We start from the raw sequence: 25,663 nt of genomic DNA on the forward strand, positions 1-25,663 counted from the left end.
GGGTTTGAGGAAGATATCAGGAGAAATCGGCGTCTTCGGGGATTTCAAAGACGTCGCCGCTTTAAACGATCACCGCAAAGATGCCAAGATGTCAGCGCCTGCCTCTGGTCAGCAGAGAAACCCAAAGATCAAAAGTTCATTAAGATACATCCGTGGACAGGGCAGGGCTGACATCAGTCACCCTTATACCCTTGTTTTATACTGATCCCTGTATTGCTGTTTGTAATGGCTTCACAAGAACATGACCAAAAAGGCCGCTCTGCGGCGATTTCCCGGGCAGAGCGGTTCCGAAGAGAACTGAGATTTCGAGATCCATTTCTCCGAGATGAGACACGCAGTCTCGAAAATGATCATTGGCGTCTCGAAATTCCTCGGCTACGTCTTAAGAGGGGGAACTGCGAGTTCCTGAGGGGGCGTCTTGTGGATGGAAAATTCGTCCTGGGCGTTTCGTTGAGTGTGAACACAATTTTCTCGACTTTCGAGGTCTCGTTCAAAGGCGTTCTCAGATGAAGGTCTGTGAGGTTGCGGATCGAGGAATTGAGTTGTCTGATGATGCGTCCATGGTTGAGAAGAGCGAGGCTGTTTGCATTCAGGCCAGCTTGTCAGACCCTGTCCTTTTTTATTGTTCATAGGCTTTGGCTGGACGGTTCTGCGGGGAGAACAATGCATTGTAGGATCCGACCGTCTCCATGGTTGCTGTGATATCATCTTTTATTCGTCGTTGCTTGCGGGGTGTGGACTGACTTTACGAAAGCATGCGTGGTTTGAGGGGTATGCTGGGATTGAAAAGGACCGGGAAGGACCTTTAGAACAAATGTCTCGACGAACGTCTCGCTTGGTGCAGTCCGCATATTTGGGAAGCAGGAAAACACTCCATCAATTCATCATGTCCTTCGCAAGCCCAGTCGTGAGCAGCCTCACCGGCTCATACCCAGAGGTCTATGATCTCGTTGTAGTCGGCAGTGGATTTGCTGTATGTCTGAACGACTCAGTAGGGCAACAGCATACCTGATATGACCCAGGGATCCATGACCACGTTGAATTTCCTGGAAGAATGCAGAAAGCTCGGGAAAGGGGGCAAAGTGGCATTGATCGAGGCCGGAAAAGAGGGTGAACGATGTGGAGCTAGCAGGTTTGTCTCGATCCCTGCGAGGAATTTGTATTTTTTACTGACTGTCGTGAAGGTGGACAATGGCGTATCTCCGACTTGACAAAGGTATGTTGGAGTGATGGAGATATGATATCGAGGCTGAAAAGTGTAGATAACAACTTTGATTCGGATTGGAAACACGAAATGAAGGTCGATGACATTCCTTACCGGATTTTGAGTACTCTCACTGACATGATATAGCGCGTCAGGTCCGCAAGCAGATGGATCAAACACTTCGAACACTGACACAGAGTAGTGAGGGTCTCGCTGACCAAGAATACTGCGCAAAGATGGAGAAAGAAGTTCCCATTACAGCTCAGTATCTTTTAGACCGTAAGTCCCACTAACAGCATGAACGAATCAGATCCTAATGGCCACCGTAGATGGAGTCAAACTCAATCACCATGACGAAAAGAATGTCTTGCTAGAATTCAATACGAGTAAGTTCTCTCGATCGTTCAAGTGGGTAGAGGACGTACTGAGTGATTCGGAGACCAGCACTTTGTATTTCCTGAGGCAAGCTTGAATCTGGTTGATTTGGCATCCCTTACTCACTTTCCACAGGGCGGCGGCCACGCCATCATCAATGCCTTATTTGATCATATCAGAAAGTTCGACGCCGTCACCGTCATGTGGGAGACGCAAGCGGAGCAATTGTTGACTCAAGAAGATGGCTCTGTTTGCGGAGTCAAAGTTCGAAAATCAGATGGTCGCATGACAAGAGTTCGGGGAAAGAAAGTCATGTTGGCATGTGGAGGTTTTGAGGGCAATCGGGAAATGTATGCCTGGTATTGAATGGAAGAAGACAGACTTTTGCTGACACAGTTCAGGCTGGGAAGATATGTTGGACCGCGAACCGAGCATCTTGAACTCATCGCCCCTGGTCTGAAGTACAATACCGGCTTTGGCTTGAAAATGGGGTTGGAAGTTGGTGCTGCCACAGCCGGCTCGATGAGCGGCATGCATGTGAGTCTCCTTGTTCTTTCCCAAGGTTGATCCAGCCACTCTTCAGTATTGACCTTAGTCAACAGTGTGAACTTGTTGATATCAGAGCCAAGAAGCCTGACGCCGTCATCTGGGGTCATAATTATGGTATTGTCGTGAACGAGTACGTCGATGAATCTCTGAGATGATCGATCCAGCTAATTGAAAGCAGACATTGCAAGAGGTTCTACGATGAAGGAAAACGACAGTGAGATATGCAATCCCGGAATTGTCGCTTCCGCTGACTTTGAAAAGCCTCTTCGCCACCTTTGAAATGATTGCGTTAGAAACCTGGCGAGGTAAGTCTCTGCAAGATAGCGACCAACCCCGATCACTAACTCAATGGAGACCAGAATCAAAAATCATACTTGTAGAGCGATTCGACTCACCAAGTGAATTTGCTGATCAGTTTCCAGCATCACTGACAAGCCCATAATGGATCGATTCCGGCCAGGTTGGGTATACGACACCACCGATCAAGAGCCACTACAGAGCGATACGATCGACGGTCTAGCGGAACTAATGGGCTTGGATCCAAAGGAATTGAGAAAAACTGTGGACGAATTCAACGCCGCGTTCGTACTCCCAAGATGGACCTTTTCTTTGCGTTGGGGTTGACAGAATGCAGTATCGACGACAAGGAATTCGACCTCATGAAACTTGATGGCAAGAGAACCCATGGGTAAGATCATAATGGAGGACTCGATCGCAACGGTTGCATGCTGACATCGTTCAAGTCTCTCGCCCGACAAGACCAATTGGGCCAATCCCATTGCTAAGCCTCCATTCTATGGGTGAGTGCTCACATTGACGCGTCAAACTGCGGGATTCACCGGTTGCTGACAACTTTTCCAGATATCCCATGAAAGGTAATGACCCACCGAAGAGAATACGCTCGGTTTGACTTGACAATGGACAGCGCAACTTACCTTCACCTATGGCGGTCTCAAATGTGACCTTGATTCCAGAGTTCTTTCGACAACGGGGGTTCCTATTCCAGGTACGAACACATATCCCTCACGCACAGGAAATATCCCCGCGATCACGGGCTCGTCTCTATGCCGGAAACGTGCCTGAGTGTTTTAATACTGACAAAATCCAGGACTGTACGCTGCCGGAGAGTTAACCGGCTTGTTCTATAATGAGGTATGTAATCACACCTATGGAGGCCTATGGCGCTAACGTCGGCCCAGTGTAAGTCCACCTCTCGCATTGGATCAGTCGCTCCGGTTTTCTAGCATTGCCTGGATAACGGACGGGGCCCACGTTGGAACCCAAAAACATCTGCTGCAAGGATCCAATGTGTCGACAGATGCTGATGACACGTGTAGATCCGCCGGCAACAAGCGTCCTTCGGTCTCTCACTTTCGGCCGGATTGCAGGGAGAGACGCGGCACAGGCCTTGTGAGCAAGTAAACGTGGCTCTTGAGAAGAGATAACGAGTACGAGGGAAGGGCTCGATTGGTAACCAAAAGATGCCCAAGAACGATGCGCAGGGAATCGTTGGCAGCAGGAGTAGCAGAACAGGAAAATGAAATCAATATCGTGGTGTGTTTGCTATGAAATTTGTCACGACATGAACACGTATTTGACGTGTCCCGCTAAACCTGCGTTGCTACCAATACCTCCCTATGCGACAGTCTCGTCATCCCCTTCTTGCCCGCTAATGATTGCTAACCAAGTCGGTCTGAAATCATATTCATTATCCCTTCTTCATCGTCTATCTCCGATCTCATAGATCAACGCAAAATACCAACTTCGGCACCAATACTGAGGTCTGACCATGAACATGGTGACTGGAAGAGTGGCTGTAACGACGCCTATGGAATTCTGAGAAGATGATATAGTAGACTGATTGCTCAAAGGCTCGGTAGACCCACACCGTATGAAATCCGATGTTGAGCTGGTCGTCATTGCAGACGCAGTTGTGGGAACACTTGTACGAGCAGGAGGATTAGTAGTTGAACTCTCGATTTTGAGAAAATTGTCGATCGGTCGCTAATTTCGATTCGACCAAGGTCGTGGAGAAGTCTCCGCGCGAACCATTGCTTGCATTGGATAGTCATTCAGTAGACACTCCCTCGGGAAGGTCCTCAAATCGAAGTAGACGGAGAACAAACCGGCAGAGGACAGGATATGATGACACTATGTTTGCTGCCCATTAGCTGCCGAGTTCTCGAAACGTGTAGGTACCGCTCTGGTCGCCTGTGAGAGGAACTAGCTGTGGAAAGGGTTGAATTTACCGTCACCGACTATTCGCAAAAGTGTGCAGGTACATGAAAGGCTCCGGTCGTCAGTGACAGAGATACAATTCCAGAAATTGTAAGTCTGGTCACCCCTAGGGGGAAGATAATCAATCGCTGCATTGTCATCCGAGGGTGACTCTTGGCCTTGCTTGAAACAGACCAAAATCCCAAGTACCAATATCACCGCGGCAGGCACAGAGCAGAGGCAGAGACGACGGACAACATGAAGAAGAGTAGGCCATTGAAAGCTAATATGTTCGTCGTGGCTGCGTAACTGGAGAATGTTTTGAAAGTTTCTGAGCAACCATCTCAGGATTTATTGGTCGTCCCAAGCCTGACTGGTGCAATCTGAAAAAGCCGAGTGTTTTTGGTCCGAAAATCCAGCAGTGGGACACAGTCGATTAATTTGAAAAAGTGTGGAGGCAGCTCGAAAGGTTCATCGTCTTCTATCTCCTGGATCTCGTTAGCACTCAGCAGGAAGTGAAACCAGAGATTGGCAGGAGAAAGTTGCCGGAAGAACAGGACGTAGTATGAGCCTTGGGCGTTTGGAATCACCTGACAAGTTGGTGGTCGTCAGATAGTCTATTTAGGTTTTGGTTCTGGAGATGAAAGGATGCTTCAATGCATCGCTGGGCGTAATCCTCTTGTCCGGTCGTAAGTCTAAGCACTTGTCCAGTAGATCAACAAATAAATCCAGCTCTCGTCTCTCCGGTTCACTGATCCGCTTGTCCCTGGGAATTAGCCTGGACCTCAAGTCCCGAATTGGTTTGGCCTTGATATCCATCATCTTCACCACTGTGCGGCCTGTAACCTTATCAAATTCCTGGGCTCGGAAATTGAGCAAGTCATCGAAATACTCATATGTCAGAGTCCCCCGCCGCAGCAGCTTGTGCGGAAATTTTCCTCGACACTCCATAATGGCACGGAGCATTCCATTATTGTTGCGCCCGGTGAATAAAATCTTTCCGGTGTAGAGTTCGAAGAGCGTACATCCAATCGACCACATATCAATTCCATAGTCATAAGGAATACCGAGAATCACTTCCGGTGCCCGATAGAAGCGGGAAACAAGGTATGGAGCTGTGGCATTCTCCGTGATGGGTGACGCGGACCCCAAATCACAGATCTTCAGCGTACTCCGGGCTTCATTGACCAGAATATTGTCTGGTTTGAGATCGGCGTGTATGTACTGACACCTCTTCAACAAGCTCAATCCCAAGAACAGTTGTTGTGAATAGGCTCGGATGGCCTTGATATTGATACCCACATCTCTGCCGAACTTTTTCAGCACTTCTCGAAGGTTCATGGAAAGATTTTCAAACACCATGCATAAGTGACCTTTGTGATCAAATGAACGTTGAAGGCGAATGACATGCTTCTTGTCTTCAGGGTCATTTGCCGCGATGTCCTTGAGGATGTCAATTTCCTTGATACCGGCCTTCCGCATAGTTTCATTGTTCCGAACGATCTTGATAGCTACTGGTTTGCCAGTTCGTCTATCAGAAGCTCGAACAACAGACGAGAACATTCCCCTGCCGAGATTTTGGGTAACATGGTAGCGATCCTCAATGAGCTCACCAAGAATTGTAATGTAATAGCCTTCGGGATCATCCCAATTGTCCATCAAGTTGACATCCAGCGCTTGCGCCGTCTTGGTTTCTGTGGTTGGTTTCAATGGCACTTCCGCAAACATGTCATCATCGTCTTCGTCCGCAAACATGTCGTATTCGGCCGTCTTTGGAGCGACAGGTGCAGCTGACTCGCTTGCCTGTTTAATCACATAATGATCTGCCTGCTCCAAGGACTTGTCATCTTCTTTGAACATACGTCTATCGTGTCGTGATCGTTCCTCCTCCATATCTACGGTCGGATCGTAGTCGGCCGCTGAGGGGCCGTCTTCTGCTGGAGAGCCGCCTCTCGCGGGGTTAGTCAGGTCGGCCGCCGCATCATAATGGGCATCTGCAGGAGATTGTGGCTCAGACAACTCTTTCGGCGTTCGAGGCGAGGAGGAAGAGGGCGATTCTGACCATGTCAGTGGAGACGTCCGGGACTCGAGAGGACCACACATACCGGACCGACGTGGAGCTGACGAGACACCATCTGGAGCCGGGCTCGCAGGATTCGATTCCGCACCTAGATGAAGAGCTTGAACAAGGAGTGGAGGAGCTTGACCACGGTATTTGTTCTTGATGGCTTCTCGACGTTTTCGACGTTCTTCAATCAAAGCGGCCTCGTCGACGGGTTTGGGGGGGTCCTCATTCTCGTCAGTGATACTTTCTGTTTGCACGACATTGGGAGCGTCAGCTGTATCTTTGCTGGGAACTTGTGCTGCAGTTTTCGCGCCTGGTTGCGCATTGGATGAGTGATTCGATCGCACGTCTTTCGCCGGCAATGCTTTTGTGTTTGTAGGGACAACATCCTTATCTGGCTGACGACTCGAAGATGTCATATCATGGTCGTTCTTGCCAGTCTGATCGGCAGTATTTCTGAATTTCTCCCTGCCATCATCTTGGTGGCGTGAGTGTCTGTATGGAGATCGACTTCTGCTGCGGCTTCGAGAGTATGTACGTGATTTTTTCGGCCCTCGTTCTTCGTAAGATCCGTAGCGTCGATGACCGTATCTATCGTCCTCGTATCTCACGGCAAAAGTGCGCGAGTCGTTGACAGATCTGCCTCTTGAATGATCGTAATCTCGTGGACGCTTCTCACCCCTAGGGGCTCGATAAGGAGATCTCGAACGTGATCGATGTGATCTAGGAGTAGCGCTATGCGACACAGGATATGGTCTGGTATGACGGTCAACCTTGCTGTTATTGTAGGAAGATGGTATGCTCTTTGCCTTCGCTTCCGAGTCTGAGCTGAGGATTTCACCCTCCGAATGGCTCGGTGATCTCGAAGCCATAATGACGCATATGAATATGGATATTTGCAGGCCGGGATTGAAACCTAGCCTTTAGTTGGGTAAATGTATTAGCCGCGGATTCTCGAGACGAAAAAAATTTGTAGTTGTAGAGCCCGACCGGTGTCGTCCCGCCGTACCCTTCTCATTGCTCCAAAGAGAGCATCTGGAATAGTGTTTTGAATAGTCGCTCAACTAGTCCGGAGGAACATCGAGCAGTGAAGTAATGAATGGATGATAGAAGAGAGGTAGTGTGGCCGTTATCAGAGAAGGCGAAGAGTCTCTACAACAAGACAGAACCAGAAAGTCGCAGCCAAGGGATTCCCTTTTGGGATAGGAATCGTTGCCGCTCTATTATCTCTAGATGTACTCCCACCAATTCACCGCTCCTTATATATCGACAAGATGGATGACTACCGGCTCTTGTGGCCTGAATCTGCAACTCTTTATTCATACCTAGGCATTCGTACAGAGCGATCCCTTCAAAAGCCTGCTCCATTTTATGGGAACCCTTCTTCCTATGTCCAAAATTCACCGGACCACTGGTAATCCCAGTTCTCCACCGATATTCAGAAATCTTTCGTCCTACTCAACGAGGCCTCCAAGAATATTTCTCATCATCAGCCTTGCTAGTGACATAACGACGCATCGATGCCTACCCCTCCCAAATCCAAGGTGCGTCACGATGTTTTCGCCGTGGAGCACAAACTTGTTGGGTCCCTTGAAAACAACAGGATCGCGGTTTGCAGCAGCGTACGTATGGTTATAGGCTCTTCTAGCGGTATGTCCTGGCCCGAGACAGTCACAGGGCAGATGGCGGTTCGCAAAAAGCCGCGACACGGCGTGTACAGAAGGACAAATTCTCCGACAGCCGCAGGTATCAGCGAAAGGTCGACACGGAGCTCATGCTGTGATTCTTTGTTCTCGCTACGGTGCTTGACTATCGCAGCCATGAGGATTGACGGTGCTACCATGGCCACGATCAGGGGACGTATACATCCTCTGGATTTGTCAGCGCGAATGGAGGTGGTATGATATCCCGTTCCTTATACCAGGTGTTCTTCTGCCAATGACTTGCCCTCCAAGTCTCAGTTTCTTCTTGCGGTCCGCAATGACGTTGCCCGCAATCTCATAAACCCATCGCTGGCCTTCTCCACGGCGGTCCAGTACTAACTTCTCCAGGACGGGTAAACGGAGCGACGTTCGCGGCCAGGGTTTGAGCATCGCCACCATCTAGATTTAGCCATTCTCACTCAACCCGGCCTGAGAAGTTAGCACCAAACTCAGAGCTGAGCTTTCCTGAACCTCGAACAAGCATCCGGCCAGGCTCTGCCTCGATATGATCTCGAAATAACGGATCAAGCCGTGCGAGTCGAGAAGGTTTCAGCGTCCGATCCAAAGCCGTGCGGTACGGAGTATGATCTTTGCCATCGAATTTCAACGGCGACATCCGAATGCCTCGTGGATCAGCCAGGACGACAGTGCAAACAAATGAGATGAAACTATTGCCGCCCTGCGCGGTCTTTTTGATGTCTTCATATCTACGAATAAGACCAGTCAGCAACCTGGTACATAGTACCACTGCCAAAAAGGTAGAAATGTAAAGAATGGGAAATTGCTAACTTGGCTAATATCCAGTATCCGCCATGTCTATCCATGTGGCCGACCGGGCACTCAGAACGCATGTAGTCCCAATTCTTGGTAGATCTTCTGAGGACTAGTACTCAGCACTGCCTCACTATCATTGACTTTCCAGTCTTTACTGGTCTGAGTTTCTGCCGTCGCCATACTGGTTTGTCTCACGGCAAATGTGTGAACTCGAAGAGTTGCGTGAACGCTGCTGGATCTTGCCTGCGACCGAAGGACTGTCTGACCTCAGACGTGCTCATAGAGGCAAGACAGCGGGTTCAGTAGTGCCGACAAGTCCTTGGTATGTCTCCCATTTCTTGCAGATTCCTTACTTTGCCTGGCGCGAATCTATGCGTGGCCGACTCGAAAGGCCCAGATTGCACAGATCGATTCCTGCCCAGGACTAGGGTTCAGCCGACCGCATCTTTAGTACCCTTATCCAGTGAGCCAGACTGCAAAGCCCAAGATGTGGCAAAATACATGAAAGCGTCTAACCCATTTTGATCCCGAGTAACATTCCACAGGGCAAAGATCTTTGTCATGTTGAAAAGGGCCCTGAGAGATTCGTGCAAAAGTTGCCGTCTCAAAGTAGCAAGGGCCAGTATCTTTGATGTCTACTTGTAGGACTCCGTTGCGAACTCTTCCCAGCGACGAAAGGAGAAGACCATGCAAATGAAGGGCCATTCGTCTGTCGAGACCTCTTGGAACTTAGGAGCTGCTAGTCTCATCTTCTCTTGTAGCCTCTCATCTCGTTCACGCATATCTCGTAGATCGCAAGTAGTAGAGTCCTATTGTTCAAAGGATGCATCAAAATCTATCCAGTCGATGATACGACTAGAAGCTAATGCAACTTCTTGAAGGATCCATACTCTGAGAAAATATGGACACATTAGAAAAAGGTAAAGCGATGCACACAATGGCAGGACCCCGGAGATGCTTTCCAAAATCCAAGACAACATGACGGTGGTTGTCTGTTTCTCTTACATAGCAAGTACATATTAAAGAGAGAAGACGAAAGTCACAACCTTATCCAGTTCGAGTGCGCCCGAGCTCGTTGGACGACTCCAGCGAACTCCTTTCCCTGAACTATCAGTCTCCTACCCCTATACGGTCCTTCCCACCGTCTTTGAACCTCTTGCAAGCCTATGCTTGCTATCCTCATACAACTGCGTCCTAAGCTTCCACCATGTCGTCCTCGAAAACGCCCACCTCTCCAACTGAGACCTCCATCTTTTCGTCGCCGCAAAGAGCCATGCCCACAATCCTTCGCTCAGTGCTGTGGAATGTCCATATCTACGACTCAAATGATCCTACCACCGTAATTGGCGGTCTGTCTCTCACACCCGGTATTACAAATGCCAACCTCTACGTCATGATAGAGATTCTTGTCATTATTTCGAGCACCTTCTTTCTGCGAGATGAGAATGAAACAAAGATTGAAAGGGATGGCCATCCGCTTCAGCCTGGGAAGTATTACATTGTTGCTGCCGGTCAGCTTACAATAAACCCCTTCATGCGTAGCTATACAGCTAAATTATAAGCAGATTCCTTCCAGGTCAATGATGAGCCATGGCTCGTCCGAACAATCGATCGTGCTCCTGGAACCCGTGTCGCCGCCTTCTGCGATGCTGTTCGTTTGCGAGATCGTCGATGCGTTATATCCGGAGAGATTGTACCCACGTTTGGTGAAATTGACCTCTGGGATGGCTTCGATGCTGCGCACATTTTCCCACTCGCCTACGAAGGTCACTGGATCGATCAGAACTTCAATCGATGGATTACAATTCAACCAGCAAAAGGGGGAACTATCAACTCAGTACAGAATGGATTGTTGCTTGACTCGGCTATACATCAACTATTCGATGCCTATGCTGTCTCAATTAATCCGGATGTACGTCTGTCTCATATCTATATCCAAGATTAAGGCTGATATTTATCATAGGACAATTACAAGGTTGTAGCCTTCATGCCTACACCGAGAAATATTGCGGGCAAGCATCTCGATCGAGAATATTTTACTCACCCTGACGCGCCTCTTGACTCACTTCTACGATGGCACTTTCGATAGGCTGTCTTAGCTAATATGAGGAATGCTGGAAAGCCGATCTTCGAACGTGACTTCCCGTCTGGTTCTGATATAGTTGGTGACATACTTCGAGGCCCGAAGGCATCTGAAAGAATGGAGTTTGAGTTATTCAGCCGCCTCAGTGCTCAAATGCAGTTGTTCCCGTTGGCAGGGGAGTAGGACAACGAACAGGCAAGGTCTGACATGCTAAGTACGCAGAATCAAATACTCACCATACTGAGGTCCCAACCTCAGGTTTCTGCAGTGTGTGATTCGGGGTCGACCAGGATGGAAGCAGACTGTGTCAACCCAGAAGCAAACCCAGCTTTTGGAGAATGCATTGCACGAAGTGCGTTTTCCAGGGTTCCTCCATTGCAATAACTTCTGATGTTTCGCTGTCGCTTGCCCATGTGTATGAGAGGGCGTGAAAGGCGGCTTCACCAATGATAGGAGAGTGGAGCCAAGTGAGTAACCAACGGTGCATTTCAGTTCTTATTCTCCCCTATCACGATGATTCTGGTTCCGTCGGCGATTGTGTCAAGAGACAGATATTCATACTCGTCTAGAGGATTACCCTCGAAAAGGCATTTTCCTTGGCGCGATCGGATAATTGGATCTTAGGTAGGGCTCTAGCAACACAGGAGGAGAAAAATCTACTTCAAGATTGCACCTGTGATATGCGGCGACGCCAAGGCTTGTAAAGACCTTCCGAAACATACACGCTTCGAAAGTGTATAGTCTTGACGGTCCCCTGGGCCCCTTCGAAATAGGACAAGTCCTCCGTAAAATCACACGCCGAGCTCGCACGACACAGGTGACTTGCAGTGATTGGTGAATGTATATTGAATAGAGATTTCTCTAAAGTGGCAGAGTGCTACACTTTCTATTTATGGCCCCCTGTGGAAGCAGTGATCGTCAAAAGATTATGAAATCGTGGGCGTCTTCACGTGGCTTGTCATCTTCGTAGTCTGGGCCAATCGGGCGGGGCTGTTCCCAAATAGGGTTAGCACCCGAGCGGTACATCTGACCATTCTGGGTATTAGAGACCATATAGTACTGGCCTCAAGGAGCGGGCATGCTGGCCTATCGAAATATGATCCGGGTCCTCCTGGACATTTCATACGCTTACAAAATCCTTCAAATCTCCTGTTCCAGTGCTCTCAAGAGTAAGAGCGAGAGCTATGGGAACTGCCAGCATTGACGACGCGAACTCACCAGTCACGCACTTTTATGCTGTGTAGAGGCGGTGCTTCTCAGGATCACTCAATCAACGCGATATGTCACCTAACAAGGGTTTGGTCCACAGCATATGATTGCACGTCGCGCCACTTTGTAATTTTTTAACATCCAAGGCTTGGCTCGAGGCATGGCTGAGCAGTTGCAGCGACGTCAGTCTGTCTTCCTGAGAAAGCTCTCGATGAGCGTATAAAACAGTTCACATCATGGTATCTTGCTTGCACTCTTTTCAACTCGGGATTCAAACACCGCTCTCGTTGACCCTGCAATAGGTCTATCAATGAATATGGCGCACCTCACTGCGCTCACAACATTGTCTCTCCTCTCGGCAACCCAGGCTTTCCCATATAACCCAGGCTCGGCCTCACAACATCGAACAATCGAATGGCATCCGTGTCCAGATGTGGAGGCTGAATTGCACGCAGCACTTCCTGGCGTGGAGTTTCCGCATCCTTTCGATTGTGCTTCATTGCTCGTGCCTCTCGACTATACAGATCCAGGATCCGCACCACTGAACCTGTCTTTGATCAGGGTGAACGCCACCAAAACGCCCGTGCTCGGTAGCGTGTTGTGGAATCCAGGCGGACCCGGAGGAACGGGGTACGAAAATCTCGCGGTCCAAAGCGACGATCTCATCACGTAGGTGTTTTGTTTTGTCTTGCCACTTCGCAGTCCAATAACCGTGTTCTTAGAACCCTTGGTGGACAGTACAACATTATTTCCTGGGACCCTCGGTAAGTGATGATTGGAGTCATTCAAACTCGACTGCTGTGTGTTGACCATACCAGGGGCACTGGCCGGACGATTCCATTTGACTGCGAGCTCAGCGAAACCGGCCTTCAACGTCGTGATGCCGCGGCTCTCGTTTCCAACAATTTGACAGAATATTTTCTCGACAGCGGATGGAATGATGCCCAATTGTACGCGGACGCCTGCTACCAAGCCCAGAATGAAACAGGCCGATTCCTTGGTACTGCCTTCGTTGCCCGAGATATGGTTGAAATCATTGATGCACTTGGGGAGGATGGTCTCCTACGGTACTGGGGCCTGTCATACGGTACCCTGCTTGGGTCGACGTTTGCGTCTATGTTCCCCGAACGCGTTGCGCGGGTGCTTCTTGACGGGAACATCAACCCACATGACTATCAAGTCGGGCACTGGGGCAACTACCTCGTGGATGCGGACAAAACGCTATTGGCATTCCTGGAGGAGTGTGCAAAGAATAAGGACCGGTGCGCATTAGCACAGTATACAGGCCAGTCCACGGCTTTGGACTTGCTCAATATTGTCAATGCGGCGCTGGAACCTCTGGGTCAAAATGCGACCACTGGCCCTGAGGCGTGGTCCATATATGCCACACTCAAGCAAACAATATATTCGGGGCTTTACTTCCCCCGGAGATGGCCTGTCCTCGCTGAGACCATCACTGCCCTGTTGAATGGCAGTTCGACCGACGCAGTATCGTCGACAAATGCATCGGCAACCCCCGTACCGTACAACCTAGGAGTCGACAGCATTAACGGCATCCGCTGCAGCGACACCCTTTGGGAGGCAGCTTCCGCAGAGGACATCCTCGATCAGGTCAAGTATCAGGGCACGGTCAGCCAGAGCTTCTCTGATGCGGGCTACTTTTTCACTTGGGTCTGCGCTGCGTGGAAGTTGAGGGCAAAGGAGCAGTATACGGGAGACTTTTCTGCCAAAACGAAATTTCCCATCTTGTTCGTGAATGGACCTTTCGATGTCGCAACGCCCTTGGTCTCCGCTCACAACGCCAGCGCGGGATTTGAGGGTAGTGTTGTATTACAGCATGCGGGTTACGGGGTGAGACTCTTCCCCTTTTTTTCCCCCCTCCTCCTCCCTATTCCATCGCTTTCTATTTCCTTGACCGGGCCGCACAATAAGCTGACAGGTGGCTAGCATGGGTTGACTGCACATCGATCGCGGTGCACCGACGAAACCGTACAGGCGTATTTCAGGGAGGGTGTGTTGCCCGAGGTGGGCACGATCTGCAAGCCAGATGTCGAAGCATGGGATTTGCAAAATCAGTCGTAGATGTTACGATAGTGAGGCTCGACCGGAATATAGAGAAGAGAGTCTCAGATAGTTCGAATGATGAGACATACGGCGAAATTCCAATGGGATGAAGATGTCTGGGGAGACATATCTCACAGTTCTCGGGCCATTGAATGGTCACCAGGAGGTTATGAATTGGTCCCTATTGCTCGCCATCCAGCAACAATGCTCGATGGAGATGATACCAGGTGGTCCGAAACGGAAGGCGAACAGGTGGACTCATCTAAAACGGGTTAGATTGACGATTGCATCGCATCTTTCTCACCCTTCGAGGTAGATGATGATGCCAAACTTCGAGGTAAGAGACGAGAGTGTCGCAGACAGGGGCCGGGGCCACTGTTGTTGTAGCGGCGTGAAGAGAATGTATGAGCGAACTAAGCTATCTGCTGGGGGTGGCCGCTTTACACATATATGTAAACGAATGTAGTTTAGCGTAAGCCAGAATCCTTGGCATAAATCCACACTGCTGTGCATGCACGTGATCCAGAGTGACTTACCCAGCAAAATTCAAGCTGCGATGAACTGCCTCTCGTCCTCAACTAATACGGCTCATTCGCACAAATAGACCCTCTACATCTCAGGTTTCACCACACTCGACGTCTATCAAATCCCGGTAGCCATAATGGGTGGTCAAAGTAGAGAAGGTTCGGTTCCCAGAGTACCAAATGTCAACCGACTCTAACCGTTCGTCAGGTGGCAAAGTGAAGCCTCTGAAGGCGCCGAAGAGGGAGAAGAAGGACTTGGATGAAGATGAGATTGCATTCAAGGCCAAGCAGGCCGCAGGTATTGTCACGTTGTGACCGCGTTCCGTGTATACAATGAACTGAACGTTGCTCCAGATGCCAAAGCTCGAAAGGAAATGGCCGAGAAGGCAAAGGGCAAAGGACCATTGAACGCTGGCCAGCAGGGCATCAAGAAGAGCGGAAAGAAATAGAGAACATCCATACGTTTCCTGAGACCGGTTATGAGGTTATGAGAGCGGGGCGCAGTTGGTTTGATACTTCAGGCTGAAGACCGATATTCAACTGATTTGGGGATCATTCTCTTCATTTAGTTTGTCGCAAGTCTGTTGTTCGTCTTTGTCAATGTTGCGTGACTGACTGATAAAGTTGAAGCCCAATTTGGATGGTCGTCTTAATTCAGCACTCTCTACGTGAGGACTTTCCGTGGAATGAGTTATTTGCTTTATGCTAGCCGTTCTCTCGCCTCCTTTGTCAATTTCCTGCCAGGACTGTCGCTGATATCTTTGATGAAGAACACCTGTTGGTGGTTAGGTGCTGAAGGAAGTGCGGTCAGTGGTGGACAAGGACAACGAATTCATGCTGAGCTATCACTGGTAGACTTCATCATTGGAAGAGTAGGAACGGGAGGCTGCAATTTGTGCCTTTTGCGAATGCTTTGCTCTTACTGCGTTTCCTTTTTTGGCCAATCCCCTTCTCTGAACGCGACAAACATTTCCTCCCGTGGGTCTTCATCCTTCGTTTCAAACTTCCATCCTCTTCCTGCTTTCATGACACCAACGGCCTTACAGACCTCACATTACTGCCATCATGGAAGACACAAGCATTCCACCGATGCCTCGTGAAGACCACGGTCCTCATATCCCTCCCGCCAAATGGTCAACGTAAGGCACGGTCACTTCACCAAATCCCAAATTCAAAATTAACATATCACAGAATTGAACCTGAGCCAACAATCTCTATTTTTTACAGGCCGAATAAAGCCGCTCCTCTCGAACTCCTTGATGGCAACCTCTCCCGCGACTCAACCATGATCTTCTGCGATCGAATCCGTCACAACCTGACAGAGAACAATAGTAAATCCTTCACCGTCATGGGTGGCGACTTGACCGGCCTCAAGAATGTCCTCGAGCAGAGCATCGTCAAGTTCACAGAGGTAAGGTCGCCATCCTGCTCGAAGACTTTACATTTTTGTGTGTTGGCCCGATACTCTCCGCGGCCTGGCTAACCTACAATCTGTAGAGATCGATGAGATCACACCCAAACTGTTCACCACATACGCCAATGCCATCACCTCGGCAATCCTTTTAGGCATTCCCGCTCGCGATTTGGCCAACGACTTGACCAAGTGCCTGCTTGCAATCGCCCGCAAAGTCCTCATGGATTGGGATGAAGTAGGATGGTTTCACAGGACTCCAACTCTAAATGCTTGCAGCGATCAAGTCCGCCAAGTTGTGGCCGCAAGTGTCTTTTGGGCTTGGTGGAATCTCCAGCTGGATGCAGAGGAGACGCCAGAAGACATGATGTTTCCCGATGCCTTGAGATAGCGGATTCCCAAGCTTGACCGAGACTTGCACGAACAAGAGGTGCACAACAAGTGGGAAAATGAAAAAGAAGGCAGAATAGGCGGAGAGAGCCGGCGAAGTTAGTCTCTTTGCTAACGAAAGAGGTGATTCTGGCGGTGGTGGGTGGGATGATGCCTTTCCCTCAGGTGGTAAAGACACTTGTCGGTGCAAGCACGGGAAATGTCAGCGGAGATTGGGACCGCAACCCTCAACCTCCTCATGCCTCGTTCGCGGACCCTGGGTTCGATTCTGGCATTGACACCGGCAATTTCAATAAATGACCGAACCACTAGTCAAGGCCCAAATTCAAATACGAATTCATTCTCAACGGCAGCAACAGAGAAATGATGTAAGATAGGTAGGTTGTTGCTATGCTCCAAATGGACCGTCTGCTGTAATATTTGTAAGGCAAGACACCTCTATTACTATTGAAACAGTATCTTGTATATGCGGGAGAACCAATTCAAGACATACATGTCATTCAAGATGCAGTCAAATTAATCCAGTTACTTTGGTTTGCCATTGATCGTCAAGAACACTGGTGAACTCCTGGCTAACACCATCGAGGATAATATTTCATTGTTCCAACACTATTCGGGCGACGCATATTCACCAAAGACACGAAGAGCAAACAAACCCTCTTGACGACGTAAGAGTGGTTTGGTGGTTGATATTCCACCACGGTGGCTGAGGGGTACACGAGTCGTCTCTGCCATGCTTAGTGCTTCAGGCTGGTAAGCAAGCCGCTGAGAATGTTCAACAGTTCTGAAACAAGTCCCTCGACGTCACTCAGGGTTGAGCTAACGTCAACAGTGCCTGCCAGAGCCTCAACGTCCGCCACGAGAGTCTGCACCGCTGCGATGGTGCTGGTCAACTCGGAGAGAGAGTCCAACGCCCCTGAAACGTCGAGACCGGCGAGGACAGCATTCAATTCGTCAATGGTGCTTTCGAGTGTGGACTTGACAGAGTCGAGAGTTCCATCGACATCGGATTCGGCACCACTGAGGAGGCTGTTGATGGTGGCGTCGAGGTCACTGACGGTGCTGAGAATGACTGGCAGGAGGCCGGTCAGTATGTCGACGGCATCGTCAGCTGCATCGGTGACAGAGGTCAAATCAATGGGTTCTCGCTTCTCAATGACCGAGTTGGCCAAAGGAGCGGCATCACGCTTGACCGGTTCAAGCGCAGCATTAACCGGTGTGGCTAGTAGATGGGGTTAGGATGTGGCATGAGTTCCAGACATAGCTTGGGCCATACTGTTGAGAGGGAGAGCCAGCACCGAAGCGGCGAAAAAGAGAGTGGTGAAGACTGCTGAAGGACGCATTTTGACTGATTGGTTGATTGACGAATCGCTGCTAAATCGGAAGGATAGAAGTTGTGTAGGAAAGATGTTGTGCAAAGAATGAATGACTCAAGCTTGTTGGAGGAGAAAACGAATGGTTCTGAAACTGTATAGAAGGAGTGACTTGAAGACGATGGTGAATGAGCAAGAAAACACGACTGACCGGGGGATGGTTTAAGTAGTAGATGTATTTTTTGGTCTGGTGGATATATTTCTCTGATCGTGATGGAACGGGCTTTCAAACACGTATGTCAGTCTCGGCGTGGCTCTGCGTTAGCACGAACAGCATATGCATTCTGCCTGATGAGATCGAAATGGTGTGATGGTATGGCATCATTCAAAGCCCAAGTGTTGGGGGGCTGACCCATCGAAGGGGAATTGGAAATGCAGATCGATATGGTTACCGGTTCAGTCTTCCTAGGTGGGATTAATCTTGAATATGCCCAATCTGGTTGGATCTGCACGTATGTATACCAGACCTGGATATTATGATCGACATCGGTGGGGGTTGCGGAGCCCAAGATCCTCAGGGGGACCGAGAGCCTTGACCGGGAATCTTCGTCGGGAGGCTAACAAGGCTGTGATTTGACTCGCTTCTTTCTTGTCCCTGACTTTGCGACTCCTAGTGCACCACCACGGCGACTGGTGTCGAATACGAACGTAAGGTGGTCGGGGTCCAGACCCCATAGGCAACGTAGTCATCAGCGTTGAAGATGATGTCGCTTGCTCTCATTGTTAGTTGGGTACTGTTGGGCTTCTTTCAGCCTGCTTCCCCGGATTTTCTGGAGGTTGGAGCTCAGGATGCCCAAGAGCCGGGTCTGTCTCTCCTCTCAAACCACAGGCTAGTCATGTCACAAACAGAGGTTCGTACACTTGAAAGTTGACGATCTCTTTGGGCGGTTTAGTATCGGGGTGGGCTGCGTCCATGCAGGATTTAATCTCGGGGAATGAGAGCGCCGAAAACGTCATTTTGCTGAGCGTGAAAATAACTCATCACGCCGGAGGGGATTTTGTTGATGTAAAAGATGTCTCTTAGTGGTCAATCTCGGGGGATTTTTGTGGGTTTAGTTTGCAGTTCATCACTGGTACCACCCGCTTGGCAAGCCGGCCTCTGCTTTGACATTGTCCTGCCTGTGCCTGACAGATTCGTTGTTGCTTCTTCTTGACCCTGCAGAAGGTGCCCATCCGCAAGATTTGATCTCGAGGATCTGCACCAGGTTGATGGGTGGGGTCGCTTTCTGTCATAGAAACACGCCAAAAAAGGCTTAAGTTCACTAGTCGTGTTGATCACAAAGAGTCTGCCCACGAGGCTCAGTGCAAAGGAGACCAGTGGCCCGATCAGGATCATCTTGAAAATTTTCGAAAAGACAGCTCTGAGAATGCCTGCAAGTATTAAAACTTGAGGTGCGCAAAGTGTGCAAGTGGTCGACAGACTGCGAATTGCTGCGCTTTCCCTTCCGCAGGGCACGCAAATTCTCTCTGCGTTCGGATTCTGTCTGCAGTAACATGGCCCACAGAATCGACGTCCTCCTTCATCTCAACTCACCTCACTTTACAATTCAGCCTGCAACGTTGGCATAATTTCCGTCTCTCGTGTGTCATATCTATTGCCCTCTCTACTCCATCAAAGGATTGAGACTGCCCCGAGGCAAAAATGATCCTGTCTATCTTTGTCCGCGTTGTGCCTGTACTTTACTTCTGCATTCCATGTATGCCTTTCCAATCCTGGTTCATGTCGATCATGCGGCCAGGGGGCCAATTTTCGCTCACCAACGGGCTCTTTCGAGACATTCCTGAGATTGGCCCTGGTCTGGCTAGGCTGTGTTTGAATCCCTTCGAAACAATCAATCAGCCTGCGAGATTCAGTGGAACTTCGGATGTTAGCGGTTCTGCTCTCAGAACAAGAGACGCCGGACGCCATTTGCGGCAAACCAACGCCATGGTTGTGAACAGACAAGGCTGATGAATATCAGGTGGATAGACTACCCAATGCCTCCTGGCTCTCAGTAACTAGACTTTCGCATTGACTAGGATTCGGACTGAACAATACATTTAGGATCGATTCACCACAACTATTACCTGCCTGATGGCTCCTGCCACTTGATCACCACAGGTAATTTCACAACACATGCAAGCGGCAACGCAAATTTGGTCACGGGGTACTATCGGTTAGTCAACAAAGAGACTGGAAACGTCTCCCAAGGGGATGCAATTGATGAGCCAAATACCTCAACATTGACCCTCCCGACGCCATTCACAAACAGTGCAGTTGGCTCAGCAATACCTGCGAGTGATGCGGGGCGACCGGCCTCGTTCATATTCTCGTCCATACCGTTGTTGCCTACCACGGTGACCGGTTCGAGCGCGAGCGGCCGCAATACAACCACCGGCCACGCGGGAAATGTGACGGTGGGTTCTGGCAGCCATGACATTGGAAGCACTACCACCGGCCGCAGTAATATCTCTCCGACCATTGCCACAACAAATCATCTTGAGATCACACCGCCTATCACAAATGCTGCGACAACATGCTTGTGTCAGGAAGGGCGTGGAAGGCGGATGATGATAGTTTCTGGCACTTGGCACATATCTCTGGATGAGGTGAAAAGGCCAAGGACGGCATTGACGGTAACCACAAACATATCATTCCTGTGTGTCTAAGTATCCTCTGTCGTTGGCAAGCATCCTCGATCCCTTAATACTTTTTAAAGCCCAAGAACTCATCGTCAGCGCTTCGCAGGTCAAAGTTTGACGCCATATCAAAACGAGTGGTGTAGCAACCGGAATGCCAGGTCCTCACGTTCAATCTCGTTGGTTCCGATCACTTTTGGGGAAGTAATTCTGCATACTGCAATGGTCGAGGGCAGACCAGGAACTGATGATTCAAATCATGGGTCACGTGCCCAACATGCAAGGCAATGCCAAAATCCAGCGGAGGCCCAAGGTCGTCTAGCACACCTCAAGAGGCTGCCCTCGGCCTTTTGCGGTGCAGGGGAAGAGACTTTGGGACTCTCACGGGTGACGATAGCGGAGGATTTACTGCTGTAGAACTGGCGAATTTCGGTCTCTTCATTGGCATTTCGAGGATAGAGAAACGATATGACCGCTTTTTTGACGACTGCGCTGCATATTTGGCCGGGATAAAACTGCTGGCACCAATGTTCTTATACGGATCTTCTCGTACTCCGCTTGCTGTTGCTACTGTTCTTCATCATGACCGGCCTCGTCGTCATCTTCACTCCCCGCTTCTGCTACCAGTCCCACTTGGCTTCAGGGTCTGTTCCACCCTCGTTCCCATCGTCTTCTTTTGCCATCTCTTCTCGATCGTCTCCATTCACTTCTTCTCGCTAGTCTTAGCGATTCTTCCTAATCTTTACCCTCAACACGTGATATGGATTCAGGAAGGGAAAGGATGTGGTGCTTGACGGCCATCAACTTCATTACTACGTCGCTCGGGTATAATCAATGCAGATCTAGAAATGGAGCTTGTCTCCCCTTCTTGTGCCCTACTGTCGTCGCCAAGGATCTGCGGATTAACCTCGTCTCGGTCAAACAGCCGTTGTCGGTTGTTCTTTGATGTCGCCTCATTGCTCGATCCCGGATCTGTTTCGATTTGAACGCTGCTGGTTCGCGGTCTCAATATTAGGGGCATTCTCGACCGCTCCGTCAGTGGAAGATTCAATTTCCGGACTGTGCACATCTCCGCCTGACCATCGGCCTTCCGGAAAGCCAGATTAGTTTCCTGGACTCCGACAATCACACCGGAAGGTCCGGCATATCCCTTTTAGGTTTGGTTACCATTCGCAGGTGTTCGTATTGTTGAACAATGAAATAATATTATTGCTGTGTACATTAGCTACACGAATAACAGTACTTGTATAGTTGATTGGTGGCACAATTCTTCACCAAGACCCACCAGAGTGTAAACGGTGAAAGAAGCGACGCCAATGGCTCATTGCGAATGTGGGTGGTCTGATTCCCTTCGACTTCCTCCGCAAAACGGCATTTAAGGCGACTTCGAAATGCCCTCGTCCATTTTACCTCTCCTCGAAGACGTCGCGGAGTTCCCTAATGACCCATGGATCACATACCCACGCCTGAGCATCCTTTTCGAGTGGTTCGCGTACCGTGGCTCGGTGGAGGCCCCCGGTTTATCAACCACCGTGAATACGATTTGGAACCCTCTCAGGAATCTCTTGCCCGGATCCGACGGAATTCGGAAAAGCTATTGGAAGAGGATTGCGAAAGCAAGGACAGCGCTGGGGTGGCAGCCTTGCTTCAAGAATGGCTATTCTTTGATCTACTCAAGTCAATATTTCAAATCTGCGGAATCACATTCATCAAGAGTGACTTCGTACGATACACCTCCAAGCTTGTAAAGAGACCGAAAAAGAAGGCCTTCGTTACGACAAGAACACTCGGTAAAAGATTGCAGCAATGGTACGACAAAGAAAAGCATCAGCCAGTATCTATCAAGTTGGATCACGAAAAAAGAATCCGATACAATTTCACCATCGTCTCCGAGGTAATCCAATTATTTAATCGAAAGTTACGCTCTGCTGGCAGTACCGATCAGGCGACATATTTGCGCAACTGTCTTCCTGGAGAAGTCGAACTATCGATAGTTGTTTTGCTGGCCTCGATTCAGTACTTTCACACGATTATCTATGATCCTCGAAGGAGATTGAAGGTGCCGCAATGTCCCTGGCTCTCGTTGCTGATGGTTGAAGAGGGCTGGTGTGCAGGACAGATCACCAAACTATGGAGACGGCATGACAACGTGCTGACCATGTACTACATCAAGCTACTCGGTCCGCCGACGGTCAAGAAGGACCATTCGCGTTGCTCGATGAAACGCTGTGCGGCCAATGACGTGCTGGATGACACGTATGTTACGGCACACCGTCCTCTAGATATATCTTTTATGCACGCTCACATCCCGAAAATGATCACGAAGCGCATGAGCTGCAAGTGTGGAGGTCACCTTGGTCCGGATATGGAGAAGCTCAATGCCATCATCAGAGACGGCAATATTCCGGTGATATCGGTTTCATGCGCAAGAAACCTCCCGAATGGAAAATGGGACGATTCGCTGGATCTTCAAGTCGTCGCGTATGAACCGAATACTCCGTATGTGGCAATATCACACGTGTGAGTCTGTCCCGGTGAGGGAAGCCAATTCAGAGGCAAGGTTAACGAAAGGCAGATGGTCTGATGGATTAGGAAATCCCAAGGAGAACACGCTGTTCATATGTCAGCTGAAGGCGCTCAGGACGCAGCTGCAGCACATGATCACGGTGAATCCCGAGTATTTCGATGAAATGTTTCCTGAAGGCCTACGTATGCGTGCAGCGAGACATCTAGAGAGAATTTATTTCTGGATCGATACCCTCTGTGTGCCGGTCAAGAGCCGCGAAACAAGAAAGATGGCAATCCGAGATATGCGGGCGGTCTATGAAAAGGCCACGGCTGTCTTGGTGAAGGATGCCGAATTGATCGCGCAGGGGGACCGGTATGCACCCGTCGAAGAACTTATGTCTCGCGTCTGCGTCTCTCCCTGGTGCGGGAGATTGTGGACTCTACAAGAAGCGTCTCTAAACGACAGGGTATTTGTCCAGCTTTTGCATAACGATGTCGTGCCGCTTGATGACCTGAACGAGCCGACTCGATCTCTTGTTCTGTTGTCGGATGAGCTGCTGGAAGCTGAATCGTTAGAGATACCCGAGTCTCATTCCGCTTTCAGATACACCGAGGATAAGATCGACGTCGCAACCAAGTTTATGGCTTGTCCATCGGCCATTTTGTCGATGAACGTCCTTCCTCCCAGTCTGATGCTAAACCCGGTATCGATACAAACAAAGGCCGAGTTATTGCTTCAGATCCTTACCGAAGTCCGAAGTAGGGAAACTAGCAAAGCCTCCGACGAAGCCATTTGCCTTGCGACCTTGTTGAACGAAGGCTCAGAGGCGGTCCTCAGAGAGAACGATGCCGACCGAAGGTGGACTGCCTTCTTGTCCATCATTGGAGATGTCATCTCGCCGACTATATTGTTTGCCAATTTTCCCAAAATGACCCTGACAGGATACCGCTGGGCACCTCGGACATTTCTGAAGTCGGTTGATGGTTCGGAGCTGTCAAGAGCAGTTAACGCCGACGGATTTGACCGAGGGATGCACAACTTAGGGGAGGAATCCGACAGCGACAGCGACGAGCCCGCCGGTCGTACCAGAGATACGACCCCTTCAGTTCAAATCAGCGACCTCGGACTCATGGCATCATTTTCGGGCTTTACTTTTCGGCCACTCTCAAATCCTTTGTCACCAGAGTTCAGATTTAGCGAGGACAGTGGCGAGACCACATATTGTTGCATTAGCGAATACGCTCATGAGCATTTTGGAGCATGCTTTGACGGAAGTCCGCTCTTACCTGAGGATTCTTGGAACGCAGTAAAGCCAGGGCCAAATTCTCAGATCTCGATCGTCTTGGAAGGCCGCTTTTCAGACTCCTGTGCTCCTGTTCGAGGAGCGCTGCTTACAAATTGCTGCAACAAGTTCAATATCTGGTACGGAACGTATGTTTGTCTCGTTCTCATTATTCGGGTTATGAGAGGGCATACGTTGCCTGACTACGATTGGATGAAGGAGAATCGGTTTAGAAGTCCAAATAAATCTCAGTGGGAATTAGTCCTGGACACGAAATACGGTGCGCAACAGCAGTGGTGTGTTGGATAGCTTAAGTGGCAGAATAACAGAAGAGAGAGAGAGACCACAGTTCAGCCAGGGGGCCCAATTCTCTATTGCTCCAGCCTTCTGGGGTTTCCGCATTGTAGTCAGCTATGTTGGCCAGTCACGTGAATGGTTGCCTTGGCAACGTCACGTGAGGCTGTTTGGCTTGGCAACTTGCGCCCTTCTTTTCGTCTTGCTCTCTCTTCTCTAGACTCCACAGTCTATCAAGCTACTGATGCCTAAGGCCGCCGTCAACATTGGTCAAAACATCTCATATTCGTTCCTCATATCCATAGGAGAATTCTTCTTTCGACTATATAGCACATCAAGCTGTTTCATGGCTGTAGAATCCATCAAAAGTCTTTATCACCTGAATGCCAAGCGATGGCCGTTTTCGTTATCCCGATAGGAGTCGGCTTGTTCTTTCAAATTTCGTTGCTCGGCAAATGGGCATCCGCGCGGGGGAAGGATTGTCGTGATGGGCATTTCAGAGGCATGAAGCACCAAAAGGTGCCTGAAACTGCAAGTGATTGTCTATTTGGCTGCTGCTTGCGCTTCCGCCAATAACGACTTCGGAGGCCCCAACTTCAAGTCGTCGCATACGTCGGTGGCTATTTTAGGCTTTTGAATGATCTAGTGGCGTGACACCCACGATTCGTCTCTTTTGGGCTTGCTCTCAGTTGCTGACTCACCACAATTCCTCTCCCCCCTGGCCCGGGAGGGCGCTCTAACATCGACTTACGCAACTCCCTAATTCTGTGTTAAGACGCCCTATATGGCAGGTCATCCACAGCTTAATCATCACCGTATCGCTTCCATGTCCACGTTCAGTCGATCTCCATCTCCCCATCTTCCGCTTTCCATCGATACGAATTCATTCCGCCATCCCCGGGGTGTTACCATTGTGCCTGCTGTCGCTGCCGTCGTCGACATCGTCTTCCAACTCCAGACCCTAAATCCCCCACCATGACATGACCGCGGAAACGTCAAACGTTTCCTAATTGCCAGA

General features: G+C 49.7%; 9 protein-coding genes across 9 annotated transcripts; 7 read left to right on the top strand and 2 right to left on the bottom strand.

Annotated features, from left to right (window-relative positions):
* Positions 1–1,191: 1,191 nt before the first annotated feature.
* Z518_06578 (uncharacterized protein) lies at positions 1,192–2,283 on the top strand (the record flags this gene model as incomplete). The annotated part of the gene is made up of 6 exons (XM_013414710.1): positions 1,192–1,216; positions 1,352–1,483; positions 1,534–1,590; positions 1,644–1,929; positions 1,981–2,116; positions 2,182–2,283. 6 exons carry the CDS (start codon positions 1,192–1,194, stop codon positions 2,281–2,283), a joined length of 738 nt encoding a protein of 245 aa, XP_013270164.1.
* Positions 2,284–2,569: 286 nt separating this feature from the next.
* Positions 2,570–3,372, top strand: Z518_06579 (uncharacterized protein; the record flags this gene model as incomplete). Its single annotated transcript, XM_013414711.1, has 7 exons — positions 2,570–2,709; positions 2,763–2,816; positions 2,872–2,928; positions 2,990–3,003; positions 3,054–3,134; positions 3,237–3,280; positions 3,328–3,372. 7 exons carry the CDS (start codon positions 2,570–2,572, stop codon positions 3,370–3,372), a joined length of 435 nt encoding a protein of 144 aa, XP_013270165.1.
* A 1,594-nt stretch (positions 3,373–4,966) lies between these two features.
* Positions 4,967–7,282, bottom strand: Z518_06580 (uncharacterized protein; the record flags this gene model as incomplete). The annotated part of the gene is made up of 2 exons (XM_013414712.1): positions 4,967–6,402; positions 6,451–7,282. The coding sequence occupies 2 exons, from the start codon at positions 7,280–7,282 to the stop codon at positions 4,967–4,969; spliced, it is 2,268 nt and encodes a 755-aa protein (XP_013270166.1).
* Positions 7,283–10,094: 2,812 nt separating this feature from the next.
* On the top strand, positions 10,095–10,976 carry Z518_06581 (uncharacterized protein; the record flags this gene model as incomplete). Its single annotated transcript, XM_013414713.1, has 3 exons — positions 10,095–10,398; positions 10,453–10,799; positions 10,851–10,976. The coding sequence occupies 3 exons, from the start codon at positions 10,095–10,097 to the stop codon at positions 10,974–10,976; spliced, it is 777 nt and encodes a 258-aa protein (XP_013270167.1).
* Positions 10,977–12,495: 1,519 nt separating this feature from the next.
* Positions 12,496–14,261, top strand: Z518_06582 (uncharacterized protein; the record flags this gene model as incomplete). The annotated part of the gene is made up of 4 exons (XM_013414714.1): positions 12,496–12,848; positions 12,902–12,943; positions 12,998–14,030; positions 14,127–14,261. The coding sequence occupies 4 exons, from the start codon at positions 12,496–12,498 to the stop codon at positions 14,259–14,261; spliced, it is 1,563 nt and encodes a 520-aa protein (XP_013270168.1).
* Positions 14,262–14,947: 686 nt separating this feature from the next.
* Positions 14,948–15,216, top strand: Z518_06583 (uncharacterized protein; the record flags this gene model as incomplete). The annotated part of the gene is made up of 2 exons (XM_013414715.1): positions 14,948–15,065; positions 15,122–15,216. The coding sequence occupies 2 exons, from the start codon at positions 14,948–14,950 to the stop codon at positions 15,214–15,216; spliced, it is 213 nt and encodes a 70-aa protein (XP_013270169.1).
* A 616-nt stretch (positions 15,217–15,832) lies between these two features.
* Positions 15,833–16,569, top strand: Z518_06584 (uncharacterized protein; the record flags this gene model as incomplete). Its single annotated transcript, XM_013414716.1, has 3 exons — positions 15,833–15,906; positions 15,959–16,178; positions 16,267–16,569. The coding sequence occupies 3 exons, from the start codon at positions 15,833–15,835 to the stop codon at positions 16,567–16,569; spliced, it is 597 nt and encodes a 198-aa protein (XP_013270170.1).
* Positions 16,570–17,305: 736 nt separating this feature from the next.
* On the bottom strand, positions 17,306–17,911 carry Z518_06585 (uncharacterized protein; the record flags this gene model as incomplete). Its single annotated transcript, XM_013414717.1, has 2 exons — positions 17,306–17,790; positions 17,845–17,911. The coding sequence occupies 2 exons, from the start codon at positions 17,909–17,911 to the stop codon at positions 17,306–17,308; spliced, it is 552 nt and encodes a 183-aa protein (XP_013270171.1).
* Positions 17,912–22,007: 4,096 nt separating this feature from the next.
* Positions 22,008–24,660, top strand: Z518_06586 (uncharacterized protein; the record flags this gene model as incomplete). Its single annotated transcript, XM_013414718.1, has 2 exons — positions 22,008–23,080; positions 23,136–24,660. The coding sequence occupies 2 exons, from the start codon at positions 22,008–22,010 to the stop codon at positions 24,658–24,660; spliced, it is 2,598 nt and encodes an 865-aa protein (XP_013270172.1).
* Between the last annotated feature and the right edge of the window lie 1,003 nt (positions 24,661–25,663).

This window comes from Rhinocladiella mackenziei (genome assembly GCF_000835555.1).
Source record: "Rhinocladiella mackenziei CBS 650.93 unplaced genomic scaffold supercont1.5, whole genome shotgun sequence".
Classification (NCBI taxonomy): domain Eukaryota; kingdom Fungi; phylum Ascomycota; class Eurotiomycetes; order Chaetothyriales; family Herpotrichiellaceae; genus Rhinocladiella; species Rhinocladiella mackenziei.